The 16,937-nt window shown below is 49.7% G+C and overlaps 1 protein-coding gene and 1 pseudogene across 4 annotated transcripts in view; one reads left to right on the forward strand and one right to left on the reverse strand.

Moving 5' to 3' along the window:
• MTHFD2 (methylenetetrahydrofolate dehydrogenase (NADP+ dependent) 2, methenyltetrahydrofolate cyclohydrolase) overlaps nucleotides 1-4,637 on the reverse strand; it is a 50,409-nt gene extending 45,772 nt beyond the window's left edge. For 2 of the 4 annotated variants that reach the window (XR_009221650.1, XM_058550906.1), the window contains exon 1: nucleotides 3,534-4,635. Coding sequence is in view for 3 of the 4 variants with exons in the window: in XM_058550906.1 (XP_058406889.1) it covers nucleotides 3,534-3,775 (242 nt within the window). In the remaining variant the exon portion in view is untranslated. Of the gene's footprint in view, nucleotides 1-3,533 lie in introns of all 4 variants that reach the window. The other 2 variants (XM_058550907.1, XM_058550905.1) reach the window with 2 other exon arrangements.
• A 3,664-nt stretch (nucleotides 4,638-8,301) lies between these two features.
• On the forward strand, nucleotides 8,302-15,046 carry LOC131412274 (uncharacterized protein C2orf78-like; annotated as a pseudogene).
• The last annotated feature ends 1,891 nt before the right edge of the window (nucleotides 15,047-16,937 follow it).

Consider the following 16,937-nt stretch of genomic DNA (forward strand, 5'->3'; position numbering starts at 1 on the left):
TGCAGGGTAAGCACCCAGGAGGAAACACGAGTACCACTACCACAGCATCAGCAAAGGATTCTTGTGAGGATCAACTAGGTTGGTGTACGTGAAAGCATGTCTTAACCGGAAGCTGCTAGGCAGGCATACCTCCTTGTACTGTGCCTCGCAGATTTTTTTGCATTTTTTACAAGACCCTCCATCAGCAAAAAAACTACAACGCGCCGAAGGCTCAGAGGACCGTCACCTGTTTTGAGCAATAAACTATTTTTTAATTAAGGTACGTACACTGTTTTTGTAGACATAATGCTACGGCACACTTACCAGACTACAGTCTAGTGGAAACGTAACTTTTATATGCACCGGGAAACCCAAAACATCCTGTGACTCGCTTTATCGCGGTGGTCTGGAACAGAACCCGCAATATCTCCGAGGTCTGCCTGTACAGATCTTAACAAACATTGGGTCTTATGGTTTCCCAGGGCCGTGGAACTGGTCAGAAGAAGGATAATGCTTTCCAACCGATATGCCACATGGGCCAACAGAACATACGGCTTCCTCTATTCTATCAAGAGATATTATTAGGAAAAGAAAGCATCAAACTTAGAGAACTGTCTTTTACCAAGATGTTGACACACGCCCAGACAACTGCTCAACATCAGTGCTCAAGACATAACGGATATTCCTTTCTTTCCTTTTAGGCCACTACTTTTCTTACTAAAAGTTTACTTTATTTTCAAAAGATAGAACATGGAAGCTTATGGAATTTCTCAAGCACATACGGAGCCTCCTGCCAAATACTACAGTTCAGTTCACGTCTTTAATCTCATTTTGAGGCAGCGATTCGAAATGCGTGAGGAAGGACACCACTTGGTTCCCTTTTTCCACTATTACCCACGAAAGGAGGACAGGACCGTGACTACTGAGTTACGATGATTATTACACTATTAGGACGAAGAAGGGGCTTTTCAACTCAGGGTTCCATTTACCTCTGCTTTACAACAGCGGTGAGTGTAGCTTCAAACAATCGTCAGTCCAAGTTCTTCACTCCGTTCTTGGATTTTGCTAAAAAGATTCAAGGGAGAAGGAAAGTTCTCCCGGAGCAAGACTGCCTTCCAAACTCTGTCAGAGAGAAGGAAATAAGAAAGAAGACACGTGTGCTTGAAACCCATCCTCACGTTTCCCATTGATTCAAGCCCTGTGATGCTAAGATACAATGAGACTCAAAGGAAGTTTCCACTCTTCTGGAAATCACAAGCTGTATTACAATCCTTTCTTCCAGAGATGAGAGGGAAGAAAAGAAGCTCCCTTCTACACATTTATTTCTGTGTCTGTCTGTTTCACGTGGGGCTCCTAACCAGACTGTCGATATAGGCGAGAAAACTGTTCACAGTCATATAAGCCTTAGCACCTAACTCCATTTCACAAACAAACACAAAGGATTGATTGATTTATGCAGTTTTTGCAGTTTTCAGGTCTACTGAATTTTCCAGAATAGTAATCACCCCATGGACCAACCTGTACTTTGTTCTCTTTGGAAACCTACTAAGTGCCGTTCCCTATCACGGAAACTCTACCACTGAGGCAACACAGCCCACCTAGATCAGTCTGTGTCCGCAGTATTTGCGTTCACGGCACAAGTAACCCCCTATTGCTTTATTGTTACTCAAGTCACGCCCAAATACTCACATACGGAAATGTAAATACATATTACTTTATTCTAAACTACTTTGTTTCATTTCTTCTTTCTATTGTAGTTAGAGCATTACGTTGACTTTTCGCTCTCAAAATTACGTACGGAAGCAGGTTGCACCTATCTACGAATTTCACTGCAGGAGAGTAAAGGGGTACAGCACACAAACTATTTGCTATAAAATGGGAAAATGGAGCGAGACAGGGTTGAGGACCAGAGTTCCACAGGGTGAATGCAGATTTCCGAAAGAAGACTGAATTAACTTTTGCTTTCCTTTGTCAAAGGAACTCTGAAAGCAATGAAACGAGTCCCAGGCATCTGCTGTCCAACTGGGACACAGTCTTGCCACCTATTCAAACGCTTCTTGGGAGCCCAATTTTTTTGTGTGTGAGCCTGTCTCCCCGCGTAGAAAGAAGACTCCTCGAAAATGGAAATCACAGACCACACAGCAGGTCCCCGTGTGGGCATTTTGCCGCTCCCCTTCTTCAACCCCACCTACTAACCACCTACACTCCCCTTCTGCCTGTTTCCCCATCTTGAAAACACATACAAGGCAGCAAAACAGAGCAAAGGTCTCCACAAACAAGGCCTAACTGAAACGAGACGTGGCCGGAACTTCTGCATCCCTGATAAGCCAGCCCAGTCCTGAACGCTGAGGGGTCATCGGTACGTACACGTTGACTGAAGTAGTTTCAATTCAATTCTTTCACTTCGCAGTTTAGTTTCCGTCCTCACACAACTGATGCCATCAAATGCAGTCAGTGCCGAAGTTCCAGTTCAAATTTTAAAAGGACACTTGATGGAAAAGGGCCTGTGAACTTCACTTAATGCTAGGAGTCCCAGGGAAAAGGAATATTTGAGCTGACTTCTCTAGGATGACGTAGGATTAACTGAGGTTAACTCAGTGTATCTGAAGCATGGAAAGTGCGGGCACGAGGGGCACAAGATGGGGCTGGAGAAGCGGAGAGGATTCTCCACCACGCGGACTCTTCAAGGCCAGGGTCGAGAGTGGGTTTTCATTCTTAAAACAACCTTGCTGAGTGATGTTTCTGAGCAACGTTCCAACTTGCCTATTAAAAAGATTTCCTGTGTGAAGAATGGATTGGAAGGAGACGAGAGGAGACACACGGACACTAGTTAGGACCCGAAACGCAAAAGGTCAGGCAAGTTCTGTATGAGCATGCTTGAGGGAAAGAAGGTGACAGATTCCAAGATACTCAGGAGATAAAAACGAAGGGGACTTCACGAGGTAGGAGACGGAGGAAAAGGAAGGTCTCAAGGAATAAAAAAGCCTTCACCGCACAAAGGAGCAAAGTCTCACAAGGCATCATTTCAACGTGTAGAGCAAGACGTCTCATTTCATTCGAGACCTGTTAGGAAGCAACGGATGCCCTCTGTGATTGCTGGAAACAATATAACCAACGTTTCTGGCGGCAAGTTCTGCGACGCTGGAGCTGGAGCTGGAGCTGGAGCTGGAGCGTTTTCTCACTCAGACTTAGCGCTGATTACTCACACGCTCCGTGCCAAAACAACACAGCTGGAGGGACTGAGCGGGACTCCACTGGGGCAATCAAGGGGAGTCCCCAACACTGACAGTCGGCAGTCCCTCTGCACTCTACCCGGGCAGCGATGGCCAGAGCCTCGCTTTTAAAAGGATGGGGAGAAATCAGAACATCACACACCGGCCCACTCAGCTACAGCGGGCGGCGCAGCCGGAGGGTCAATGCCTCCTAGCCAGGGGCCGACGGGCCAAGCGCGCGGCGGCGGCGGCAACAGTGACCGGCAGAGCCCACAGGAGACGAGGCCCAGGCCCAGGAGCCAAGAGCCGGCAGGGCCAGGCCCAGGGGACAAGACGTATTACCTTTCGGGGATGTGGTTTCCGCCCCGCCTCCTGGACGTGCCAAGTCTGGAAAAGACGCGCCCCTGGCCCCGGCCGCCGCGGGCGTGATGCCATCGGCTCACGTGGGCCCCAACAGGCCCACCACCCAACGCCAACAGCGCCAAAGCCGCCACTCCAGCGCCCTCGCTGCCGGAAAAACAGCCCGGCCCGCAAGCGCCCGCGCAGCAGCCCGCTCGGCGCCCAGCAGCCTTCCAACCGCGCATGCGCCACCGCCCGTCCCCAGGACGTCACCGCGCCGGAGGCCTGAGATGCTCCGCTAGGAAACAGGACTCTGCTGGCTACGGCGCCCTCTCTCGCCGCAGGCCGCTAGCACAGCTCATGCAGACGGGGGCGTGTACGCCATCGCCTGCAGATTTCCAGCAGTCCAGGACCGGGAAGGAACAGTCAAGTCCCACTCCCCCAGTTCCTTGTGTGGTTCTTCCAGATATCTTCCAAGAGCTCACATTCACACATCGTATACTGTATACAAACGCTTCTTTCTACCTCTATGCATATCCTCTGTTTTACAGAAAAGCAGCGTACTATACCTAGTCTACAATATACCTCGGACAGTGCATTTCCCAGTCAATTGAGGCATACGTCCGTTCTATTCTTGTTAATGGCTTCATAGTATTCCAGTGATTATAAGTACCATAATTTACATAACCAGGACACTGTCCAGGGGCTTTTAGTTGTGTTCAGTTTCTTTGTCCTCTGTTAACAGACAGGCTGCAATGTAAACATCCTCATGCATGTAGACAACTATATCGCAAGTCCCAGAAGTAGAACTGCTGGAAAGAAGGATATGCAAACTGAAAATCTGGAAAAGTACTGTCGAATCACCCTCCAAACACACTGTAGCAACCTACACTCCCCACTTAGAGTGAAACTTGGATTGGCTTCCTATCCTGTGACAGGTATCACGCTAGAGCTTGACAGCATGTATTTACCTCTTAGAAAACTCCAAACGAGAACCGAGAGAGAGAAGAGTGCAGCTCAAAGCTACGATTTCCACACAGAATCAAGCACAGGGAGCTGTACCTGTGAGAAAAACTCTAAACTCTGCTACAAGTCGAACAGCAAACGACAGCATGTTCTACAGCACGTCTGAAGGCAGAACAGGGCACTCAATTCCAGATTACACCGTAGGCGATCAGAACAGTGAGTGCTTTCTGTTATTTTTAGTTTTTAGTTTCTAATTTCTGAAAGTATCTTACCTACGCTGTCGGTAACCTTCACAACCATTTGACAACGGGGTGAACTGAGGGTCAGAAAGGTCCGCGGTCTGCAGTGAGTGAATGAATGAGTGAATGAATGAACGAAGCGGTAAAAAGATCACTCGCTTTAACATTTCTGGGACAGTCAGTGTCTAACCAAGTTCAAATCCACAAACATTTACTATTCGGAAAACCTCCGCAGAATTGAAAACGGGTCCATATTAGTGAATTGCTCTTTGGACAAAGTACGGACATAAGTCAGCACAGCACAGTTTGCAAACTTCCAATGAGGCACATTCAGACTTGGTGCTAAGTCACAAGATATTCCTTTGGACTCTATGTAAAAAAAAAAAAAAAAAAAAAAATTATCCAATAGGCGTGAAGTGGCCGACAAGCAGGAAGGGTCCAAACATCTGCAGACGTTGACAACATACGAAATGTGACATACATCTATCAGAAGCTCAAAAAGCTCTATTGGTCCTGTGCTTCCGACTTGCCGAAAGACTCAAGCTTGGGGTGGAAACAGACTCAGAGGGAGATGCCACAAGAAAATCCAGACCCAGGCATAACAGGGTGTCCAGAAAGTAGGGGGAACCAGCAAAGAGTAGGCCCTTGGAGTGGAGTCAGTCCACCGTGAGGTAAAAGAATGCCTGGATAGGCATGCAGGACACTGGAATGCAAGATACAGGAGCAAGGGATATCTGGAGCACCCAAGAGCTACATAGTTGACACTAACAAAACCTACCAGTGTCCGGGAGGGCCCCACGTACCACGTAGGCTTTGAGGGATTCCAGTCCTTAATTAAATCCAAAAGTGACAACGGGGAGAGAAAGGAAGAGCCTCAGGGCTAGGTGGACGGGGTATGTGCCAGCAAGACAAGTCTCAGTTATCCCCACGGGTACAAAATGCAGGAAGTGGGTCTCTGGGAGAAGACAATTCCCTATCTATAAACAAAAGGCGTTAGGTCAGGGTAGGGCTTGATGCTAAGTTCCAGAGCCTTGGACTAAAGCTCTTTAGCTTCTTCCTCCTACAGTTAAGATTCTTGTAGAGCTTAGGATCATGCTGAGCCTGCAAGCTCAAGTTCAATGGCTATACCTATGGAGAGAACGTGCTTACAGAGGCTGGGAACCAGGGAAGGCCTAACTAAGACTTTGCCTAAATAGAACTGAACGTTGCAACTGAATGTTTTCATATGTCAATTATTTTACTACTACCAGAATTTGTCTTCCGACACTTCCCCCCATCTTACACCACCCACCCTAACCTGCAGTAGCTCTGGATTCCCTTGATTTCCACGGGAACGTAGAGAAAAGAGAGACCGGTCTGGCTTGCAGATATCTAGTCTATGTTCTTAGCCTCGTGTTATATACTAAGTCACGGAAGTAGGCTATCTGAGGTATGACGCCTAGGGAAAAAGACCTGAAGAACATTTATGAGCTCAAGCCATACCTCTACACTGCAACAGCCTTCACAATTTCTTCTCAGACAAGCATCCCTCACTATAACTCAAAAAATTCATGTCTCACAATAGGAAAACGAGGGGATTAATAAAATATCTTTGGAGGTCCCATCGAGGAGCTACCTTCCCTTGGGCTCTTGCCAACTTGTAGAACACACCTCCAATTCACTCACACAAGAACACTCCCCAGACGGGTCCACCTAGGCACACTAAACACTTACCTCCAAGGAAACGACGAAACCCATGGATTTCCTCCCCAAACCACTGCCTGCACATACGAATCATCGACCACTCAGGCCTCACTCACTGTCTCGCAGTCACAAGACTGGTCAGTGAGAACAATACCGACCAGGCGAACAAATACAGAGGCACCCAGGCCAGGTCGGGGGGACTGCAGACATCTGCTCCTCAGGTGTGGGTGCACAGTGTAACTCACCACAGGGCCTTTTCACCGACCGCTTTCTAAGTTTCTCCACAAAACCCATCAGGTCAAGTTAGCCCACGATGCTTCAAAACGCGCAATCGTCAGGGGAACAACATGCAATCTGTCTTCCAATTTTGGATTCCTTAAAAACGCGACCAGGAAAGACACATGGAGACAGAACCAGAGCATCTGAATCTGAAAACAATCTCCGCTCAACAAACATACCGATGCACGACGTAAATGACGTCACATGACATCAAGCAAAGGGAGAAAAAGATATTGAGGGTTATTCTCTTTCGTGTACAGAATTCACGGCAGTTGCAGGATCCCCTAGCTACGTTAATAAATACGTATTGAACTCTCTGTTCTGCTACTACAAAAGGAGGCCCACGTGTGGCAAGGTAGTTCTCAAGAAACCGAAAACTCCACAGGCACCTCTCTTTTCCTGTACCTTGCACCTTGCCTCTTCCCTACTCTCCACGAATCTCCTCTTCCTTCTCGAACTGTTTTCCTCTTCACTTTGCCCGGCCTTGCGCCCGAGCACGGCCGACAGAGAATCCCAGAGGCCCGACACTCTACAGTGCCTGTTCCCGAGAGGGAGGAGGCTACAGTAACTGCCACACTGGATACGCTTCGCTGAGAAGGAAAGGCCAAAGTACCTCGCATGCCTCTCCCGTATACGAGAGCCAGATGGCAGCAGGCCTCTGTGGCCCAAGGAGCCAGAGGTAGCAAATGATGGGAAAGAGAATTGCAACCAAAGGCTGCAAGAGGAAAGGCCTGCAATCAGCTGTGTCATCTAGCTCTCTGGTATTTGCTTCGAATGGGCAGAGTCCATTTTGAGAAGCACCAGGCACTGAAAAGAAGACCCCTGCTGCTGGAGGTGGACAGGAAGTAACGTCCAGGAGGGTAAGATGCAAGATCAAGGCCGGTGCCAGAGACAACGCCTACAACGAAGAACACAAAAAAGGAGAGCAGAAGAGAGATGCAAGTCCAACCTGGCCCGGCCCGGCCCGGCCCGGCCCGGCCCACCCCAAGGAAGGCAGGATTCAAGGAGAAGGAACTAAAAGAGAAGAGCCTTCAACCACATCATTCCCCACAAGGGGCACTCAACAAACCTCACCCTACTCTTGACCCAAGTTACACAAAGAGCTCCTGAATTCACCCTTCCTTTGCTCCTTAAAAGCAGCAGTAAGTTCACTACTTAGATCCACTCGTAAGATTTCAGAACAACTGGAACAGGTCCACCTAGATGTCCCTTGCCCTCCTCTCTAAGGATATCAATTAACTGTACATATAATAACAAATGGACAATATACATGAAAAAGTAGGAAGTGTAGAAGACAAACAACTATGAATTCATTCTACCAATGAACATCTGTAAGAAACGTTGAGCTATTTCCTGCCGGAAGAGCCCGGGGCAGCAAGACGATCGCATCTGTCTCGTGGGATGGCACCTCCCCAGACCTCAGCCACAGAGGTGCTGTTGGAGCTCTCCCACCACCCCCTCCACCCAATCCCGTCTTCTCGGGGGGAATCTGACCTCCCTATTGGCTATCTCCTACCTGCTTTGTGACATCATTCTCCCCCTAAACCTACCACCACCTGGTAGAATCTTGGGGTTTCCATGGAGTTGTCTGTAAATAAATTTGAATCCTCGCAAGTGACCAGTGTGACCAGTGGCCTTCGTACTGGACACATCGCTCTTTGGCTGCAGCCACTCAGACGTCCTCTAGTAGCATCTCTCTCATCCCCTGGATCTGCAGTTGATGCTTCCTCTTCTTCTCTGACCATGTCAGGTAAGGAAAGAAACCAGGAAATGGTTTTCATTATGTATTTTTGCCCCGATATTGACTAGCAGATTCAAAAATGGCAGAGAATAATGGGGGGAAAGTAGTGAACTAGGAACCTGGGGACGTAACTCCCGTCTTGACTTGGACACTTGCGAGCTGTGTGACTTTGGGCAAGTCCTTGGCTCTCTCACAAACGCTGTTTTCTCCTCATCTGTCACATCAGGATATCACAGCGCTTGTCCCCTCTGCTCCCTTTCTTCTCTGATGTTGAGTCTTAAAGGGCACCCACCTAGGCATGCAATCAGAGACCTCTGGAGAGTGTTTCCACAGCAACAGAGAGAAATCCTAGGTGATGCAGAAAACTAGCAATGTATACCGAGAGGTTTCACCTCTGATGGTCTCCCTCCACTGCCACTTCGACTGTACGATGTTACATTTAGGGCTGTTCAAAAAGCAATGTTCGCATGTTTTGGAGTTTTCTACCTGAACGAGCTGGAAAGAGAAAACGGGGAGAGAGGATGGAGAGGACTGGGCTATAGGGGAGGCAAGTATTCAAAGGTCAGGAGGTTGAGGACTGCTGTCATCAGCACAGGCCAACAGGAACCCAGAGGGGGAGAAACTGGAAGAAAGGGGAGGCAGAAGGACGAGGAGCTCGCAGGGAAAACGAGGGAGTTGGGCGTGGAATGTTGAAGGGAACCCACGATCTTAAATCAAAGCAGAAAGAGCACACAGTTGAAGTCTGCTCAGAGCAGGGTAAAGCCCAGTTGAGCAGAGCAGACGCTTACATTCACAGACTAGGACGGAGAGTAGGGGCAGAACAGGGAATCGCTAGGAAAAGCAGCTTCTCAGAAGAGTCCCCCTCACTTGTTCGTTTGTTTCTGCTGCCTCTCTGAACACCGATGGCACTTGTCAGTTTTGAATACGAACATTTTAGAGATGTTTTTAGACATGACGCTCCCTATCATCGAGACACTAATAAAAGTGGCTGTCCAGAGGCCGGGGCTAGGAGAATTTGCAGTTTTGATTCCATTCTCATTTTTAAACGATGTAGATGTTTTGCCTATTCAAAAGAAAATTGAAGCTTTGCTAAAAACTGATACCCCCTAACTTGAATCAGAAGCATTAATTCCTTTGTGTGACAAGCAGGTTCCAAGTCAAGGCTGCTTTTCATCTGGACGGCTGTTTTCTTCCTCACACGGAGAGCACACTGAGAAACAGCCGTCGTCTGCTTCTAGACCTTAGCTACCGAAGAAGAAAAAGAAAAAGTCAACTCCCACAACTATCTAAAACAGTTTTGTGGAGTCCTTTGGGTTTTCCTACATTCAATAATTTTTTAATTGGATTCTAGGGATGACGGTGTTTTTAGGCTTTGGGGATGACACCTTCCTGGATGTTGAAGGTGATTCTTATCGAGGTTTGCAGGGGCAATATGAAAACCTTCATGACACCTTTTAACTACCCTCTTCTGCTTCTATGCGGTTGGAGCACGAGAAACATACGTTTAATTGAAACGTCTATTTCTGCTAGGCTTAGTAGCTGGTACTTGCTGGGTCACAGTCAGAGAAATAAGAATGAGCACAATAATGGAATTCCTTTACACTTAGGATGTTGCTCTCTGCTTTGTACCAGCTCTTACCGAAACAGCTCTCTACGTATATTGTGGCTACCTATACGGTCTCCTTTATAGCACTTTGCTGCCTTTTTAAGCCATTTTTTACCGTTCGTTATGTCTTCTCTGTCTCTATGTGCTGCCTAGGAATTCATTCGAAATCACCTTCTACTGTGGGCTGTTGTTTTGGCAAGTAGTATTCACTACAATAGAGCCGGCGATATTCACTTTCATAATACTGCATGGATGGTACAGAACTTCATTTATTAGTAAACTTCTTAGGCTCTGATGCCTGCTACATGCCTCGGTTTTCCATCATACCTGTATATGTCTTTTTAGTCCTGTGATACACCTTTTTCATGATTTTTCTCTTTGTTTTTACAGAACTTACCATATCTTCCTCCATATTACACTTACGCAATATATCACTTTTATTCACGTATGAATTATTACCCTCATGATTATCGCTTTTCTTATTATAACTGCTCTACAGAAGAGTAAGCTGAAGTTCAGAGAGTTTAAATCACTTTTTTCTTTCAAAAAGCACTTTTTGAGACACTCACTCACAGGCAGTCATTTGGAGGTAGGAACAGAAACCAGGCTTGAAGAGGGTAAGAATGACCCGTGACATCTACCACCTGGACTCAGTAAGCTGTGAACTCCAGGTAACGTCTGAACTGCACAGGCAAAATGAGACCCTCAAGGTCAAAGTGTTACGTGACAGCTGCTCTGTCTTCCAAAGGACAAAGAAAATGCCTCTAGTAGAAGTTCGACTTCTCCCGGTTTCCGGTAGTGGAATGGTCAGAGCAGAGCCCTGGCAAGGAAGTCAGGATACTCAGGCTCTGTAACCTGGTAACGATGCTAAACAAAACGGGAGAACTTGAACGATTCGATCTGACCTCTCTGAGCCTCAGTTTCCTCACTCGTACAATGAGAATCTTAGAACAGAAGCCCCAAAATGCTTCCATTGGAGCAAAGAGTACACGAGTCGGGACTAGCGCAGGCTCAAGGGAAAGATGGGCAGGGAGAAGGTGCCTTCCAGCCTAGAGAACAAGGTGTGAACCGCACCACGTGGGGCTTCTGCACATCTCTGCCCAACCCGGGAGCACAGGCAGTGACACAGAAGAGAACCAAACTGCTCCAGCACGTGCGACCGCCATAAACGGTTGGATTTGGGGTATCTCAGTGAGTATTGGTATATGAGAGGCTGTCTCATAGCAAGAACCTTAAGATAATGCTGTTCCTCTAGCATAGTGAGAGGTCATCAACCCCACTGATGTTTTCATCACCCTCTTGTTCCCTACAGAAAATTTCCAAAATCCACCTTTCCTTGGAACTCCCAACTCGCTGCAGCTCTCTCTTCCTGTGGTGAGCAATGCAGCTTCCCTAACGGGAAGTGCCTGCAGTTTCTCCAGAGTCTCTGCTCCAGCCGTCAGTTCGGCACGGCTGTTGCCATCAGCCTCGGCCACCTCTTTCCAGCCACTCATGGGGAGTGCCTACCTTTACCAACATTCTAGCACAACCATGTTGTCTGCAGTGACTGGCCAGAGCCACATCTCCACGTCAGCTGCTTCCTATCCAGGTCTCTGGCAGTGGGATATCACAGGAGGCACTGAGAAGGAGTCTTCTTCACTCGGAGACCTCACTGTGGCTCTCACTGACCAGGACACAGCTGTTTCTTCCATGTCCATGGCAGCCCGGTATGACAGAACACCTGATGCCAATAACGTGGTCCCTCTGTATCCATCACTTTCTGCCAGGCTCGTTCAGAGAACACCACCTCAGATTTCAAATCAGGCACACAGCCTGGCTCTTCCCTACCGGGAAGGAAGCCAGGTGTATTACTATACTCCCGGCACCCTGGGGCCTCTACTGTCTGGCCAACTCGGCCCCTGCCTGCCATCCTGTGGCTCCGTGTCCTACACAGGAGCTGGGGCCTCCGCCCTTCAACCAGAAATGGTGATGGTACTAAAGCAGGTTCAGCCCACAAATGTCCTACCACCAGCCTCCTCCTCTGGCATCTACTACGCTGCGTCTGCTCAACCCGTCACAGAAACAAGATTTCAAGGTGAGTACAGACAGCAGGAAGGGAGAGGAATGAGGTCCACATTCCAAAACAGGGTCAACTCGGCAGCTGGGAAGTGCTGAGTCCACAGACAGGGAGAATTGAAGTCCGGAGGCTTTCATAAGCACTACCCGCGCTCAGTACTACTCCCTACTTCAGACTCTACATAAGAACGCCCATTACTGGTGGGAAGGGGGGGACACTGTAACGGCCATCTACGCTACATGCGTGAGAACACCAAGAGCACACCAAGCGACACCAGAAGCCTCACTGCCCTAGCTGCTCAGTCCCCTGCACTATACCACGCTCAAATGGACTCCCTTCCCCGACCTACGGCTGTAGTCTCCTGGGAAGGCACTGGTGATAGCGCCAGGGTACCTTTCGCTCACCGCCTTCATTTACACCAGGAGTTGAGACCTCGTCTTCCCAGATCCTGTCCAAAGCAAACAGGCTAAGAATGCGCCCTTGCTGATGTATTTCAGCAGGAAGAGCTCCATTCCCTCTCCTAGTCCATGATGTGAAGTGTTCTTATTCTCTCAGGAAAGCGGAGAGAATTCTCTATAGGAGAATGCTAGCATTTGTAAAATGCTTCACAGTTTGAAAATCTCCTCTACTTTTTATTTGTCCGATAACAACCCTATGCAATACAAAGAAAACCAAGGAACAATGACATCAAATGATCACCAGTAAGAAACGGGACACTCGCCTCTTAATTCCCAGCACAGGACGCTGTCCATGACCCTTAAGAAGAGCGAGTAAAAATGTGCCCTGTCCGTTGTGGGAAGGTGCATGATTGCCGCCTTGGTGTCTAGGGGGAGCATCTCCCTTACCAGGGACTGACCTCTTCCCTCCTTCCTTTGCAGCGATGGAAACCTCCCTGGGCCTGGAGACTTCCCTGGGATTGCAACCCGCAAGCCAGACATTTTGTCTACAACAAACCCCAGAATTCCCCAAATCCTGCAGTAGCAGAAAGACCCAGCTACCGGAGGGGAACCCACCACCTGAGCTTGGGGACATTTCAATGAGGGCTCCAGACCAGAGTTCCAACAGTAACCTCCTGGCACTGTCTCCAGCTCCCAAGAAGTTGGAGGAGCTTACACCTAAGCTTGCAAAGCCTCCGGATGCCTACCAGATCCCAACGGAAAACCAAGATCCTCCACTACTCCCTTCAGAAATTCCTGATACGTACCAGCTCCTGGCCTGCACCGATCCCCTCGGCCAAGAGGACCAGCCTGCTTCTGAAAATGCTGATCTGGGAAAGAGCAGCCTGAGTCTCGAGGGCCAAGGGACACTGGAAGATGGCACTGAACCTGGCGGTGGCTTTGCAGACATCGCTACACTGGTGGGGGATATTCACCTTCCCCAGCTCTTCAATTCCTTGGAAGACCTTGATCCATCCAAAAGCCCCCAGGTGATCCAAGCCAAAGACACCAGAGCCATCGAGTGGATCCAGGTGCAGGAAAAGTCAAGTGTCACAAAGGCTGCCTCCGATCAAGCCAGGAAGAACAAACGTAAGGCCTCTGAGCCTATCGACGGTGCTCCCAAGGCCAGAATCCAGCCCAAGGACCCGGAGTGCCTGTCAGGGGGAGAAGTGGCTATTTGCAATGCTGCAGACAGCGACAGGGCTCCTGTGGACACGGCCAGCCATTCTAACAGCAAGCCTCAGAAGGCTGCATCCGGCAGGAGCAGCAAAACTAAGAGCCGTGGGCAGGAAAGGACCAAGAGGACCAGAGGAAACAACTCCAAGCAAGCTGAAGAGAGTGAGCTGCCAGGGAACAAAGTCAAGGCAGAAGAGAAGCCAACCCTGCCCAAGAGGAAGCGGAATCAACCCGAGCTGAGCCGAGAGACCTTCCAAAGGCCTCGAACCTCCCTAGGCATGCACTTGCTGGAGTCGGTGCAGGTGTTCCATGCTCTGGGCAGGAAGACTGATAAGAAAACTGGACTCTCTTCCTCCCGGGCCCTGGCAAACTGCAGCCACCCCAAAGACCCCCAGCCCGCCCCAGCTATCAAACCACGGCTGGATACCCCACGTGAGGGCCAAGGCCCTGAGGAAACTCAAGCCAAAGCCCAGGAACCAGAGGGCAGTGTCGCACAAGAGCGCCCACCTCCATCCCAGTCCGAGCTGCCACCTCCTGGGAAGGTCAAGTTGGTACCTTTGCCTTTTCTGACCGTGGACAGGCCTCAAGCTCGACCTGTTCCTCGGAGGCCGCCGGCTCTGGCCTCACATCGGCCCGCTGTGGCTGACCCTGCCCGGCCTGGTTCTACCCACTCAGCTCAACCGACTGCACTCAATTCAGCCCAGCCAGCTCCTGCATCTTTGACGGGTCCTGCCAGACCAGCTCGGCCAATTTCCACCAACCCCACCCGGCCTAGCGTCCCTCAGTCTGCTGCTGCCACGCCCGCACCCCACAAAACAGCATCTTGCACTTCTCTCCAGCGGGAGCCCGTTCCCACTCCTGTGACCAAGCTCCAGGACCCGCCCAGGCCTCAACCCCACTATCTGCTCCAAGACTTTAGCACGCAACGAATTCCATGGAGAAAACCCGACATCCCAGGGCCAGTGATATCAGAGCCCATCACAGCCGAACAGAGGCCAGAGCGGGACGCCATGAAGAGGCAGGCTCAACAAGAGCGTGAGCAGGCTGCCAAATACACCTCTTTGGGGAAAGTGCAGTATTTCATTGAGAGGGAAAGAGAAATGGAAATTGCTGACTACTACGGCTACGCAAGATAAGGCTGCTAGGACTGGTGGTGCGACTTTGGGTAGCAGTCTTTGCTCCATAGATAGATAGGTAGAGATGTCTCTATTTACTTTGATAGATTTTAAAACTTAAGACATCAATACGTTAAAGTACTAGAATTGATAGATGAGTAATAAAGAAGCCTTTTGAGTTTGGAGATGCCGTCAACTGTGGTTCTTCTTTGGTGGTGGTGGGGATCCAAGGCTTCACGAGAAAAAAGAAGTGAACTTGGACGGGAGGATGAAGGAAAAGGGATACGAACTGAGGAAAGAGGCAGCAACTGGGTCCAGGGCTAGGAAGGCCAAAGGGGGGGGGGGGGTTTCAGCAGCTGACAAAAAGCAGCAGGAGTGGGGGAAATGGCAGAAGTCAGAAGCAGGGTCTGACGTGAGGGTTAAAAGAAGAAAACCGGCATAGAGTTGAAGATGGCAGAAGATGAGTCTAGGTTGACCAGGAGAAATGTGACAAGTCTCTCAGGGAGGCTGGCCTTATGTCTCACCACCACCACATAGGTCGTTTAGAAAACAAGAGATTCCGGAGATCTCTCCAAAAGGTTTGGCTCGCCTCAGCCACGTGGGATTATGGCTGGGGCCGGTGAGTACAAATCATAGGGCAATCCACCAGAGGAAGGGCCAGGGCTCAGAGCGACCCTGGGGCCAGCTGACAACAGGGGCCTCCCCAAGGGAAGTGCTGCAACAGGAGGCCCACCCAGCTAACAGGGCTGGGATAGAAATCACCATTTCCTCAACACCTGCGCACCAGGCCCGCGAACGCACCACCTCACGTAACCTTTGCCACCACATGCAAGGCCAGGGTCACTGAGCCACTTCACCACTGAGGGTCAGCAGTGGGCTCAGCTCACACTGCACGCGAAGGAGCAAGGCCTCAAGCCGAGGGGCCTCTACGCCAGGGCAGTCCTCAGTACTGGCTAGCGCCTGTTGGGGACCCACCCGGCTTTCAGAGCACAGCATCCGGAGCTTACTGGTGGACGGCATCCAACTTCTGGAAGGGGCCTAGATTTTATTCTTCGATGTGCATCATTATAGTTCGCCTTCTGCACAGACTACGTCGTGTTCCCCGCCACAGCTCTAACTGCCATCCGTCATCGTACACAGCTGCCCCTTATCCCCCTTCCCCCTCCTCCCGCCCTTTTCCTTCTGCTAACCACCAGTCTGTTCTGTCTCTATGTGTTTGCTTGTTTACCTTCCACATACACGAGTGAAGTCACACGGTATCTGTCTTTCTCCACCTGACTCATCCCGCTTAGCGTAATACGCCCGAGGTCCATCCCTGCTGTCGCAAATGGCAAGATTTCCTCTTTTCTACGGCTAAGTACTATATTCCCTTGTGTATATCTCCCACAACTTCTTTATCTATTTGTCGGGCGATGGGCACTTAGGTTGTTTCCAAGTCTTGGCTGTTCTGAATAACGCTGCGATGAACACAGGGGTTCATATATCTTTTTGAATTAGCGCTTTTGTGTGCTTTGGATGAACACCCAGAAGTGGAATAGCTGGATCATACGGGGTAGTTCTATTGTTAACTTTTTGAAAAATCTTCATACGGTTTTCCACAGCGGCTGTACCAATTTACACTCCCACCAGCAGGGTACTAGGGTTCCCTTTGCACCACGTACTTCCAAGACCTGTTAATTCTTGTCTTTTTCTACTAGCCCTTCTGACCGGCCTGAGGTGGGTATCTCATTGTGCTTTTCATTTGTATTTTCCTAATAAGTAGTGACGTTGAGCATCTTTTCCTGTGCCTGTCGCCCACCTGTATATCTTCGTTAGAAATATGTCTCTTCATAAATAATGACTTGAGGGGCCCGCCAGGTCCTCCTCCATCCAATCGGCCAGTTGCTGCCTTCTCCAAACATCGCCATCACCCAAACCGCAGGAGAAAAATCCGCTGGAAGGCGTCCATCCCACGGGGTGACAGCGGGGGACACACACGTGCACCGAGTCGCCACTCCAACGGCGCAGGACGCAGGCGCCCAGGGGTCCACAGGCGCTCCGTGCTAGGCCTTGTGGGGCAGCTGGAGGGAGGGAATGGGGAGAGCGGAGGGGGCATCAAAGGGAACGGGG

Source organism: Diceros bicornis, chromosome 12, assembly GCF_020826845.1.
Source record: "Diceros bicornis minor isolate mBicDic1 chromosome 12, mDicBic1.mat.cur, whole genome shotgun sequence".
In the NCBI taxonomy this organism is placed as follows: Eukaryota; Metazoa; Chordata; class Mammalia; order Perissodactyla; family Rhinocerotidae; genus Diceros; species Diceros bicornis.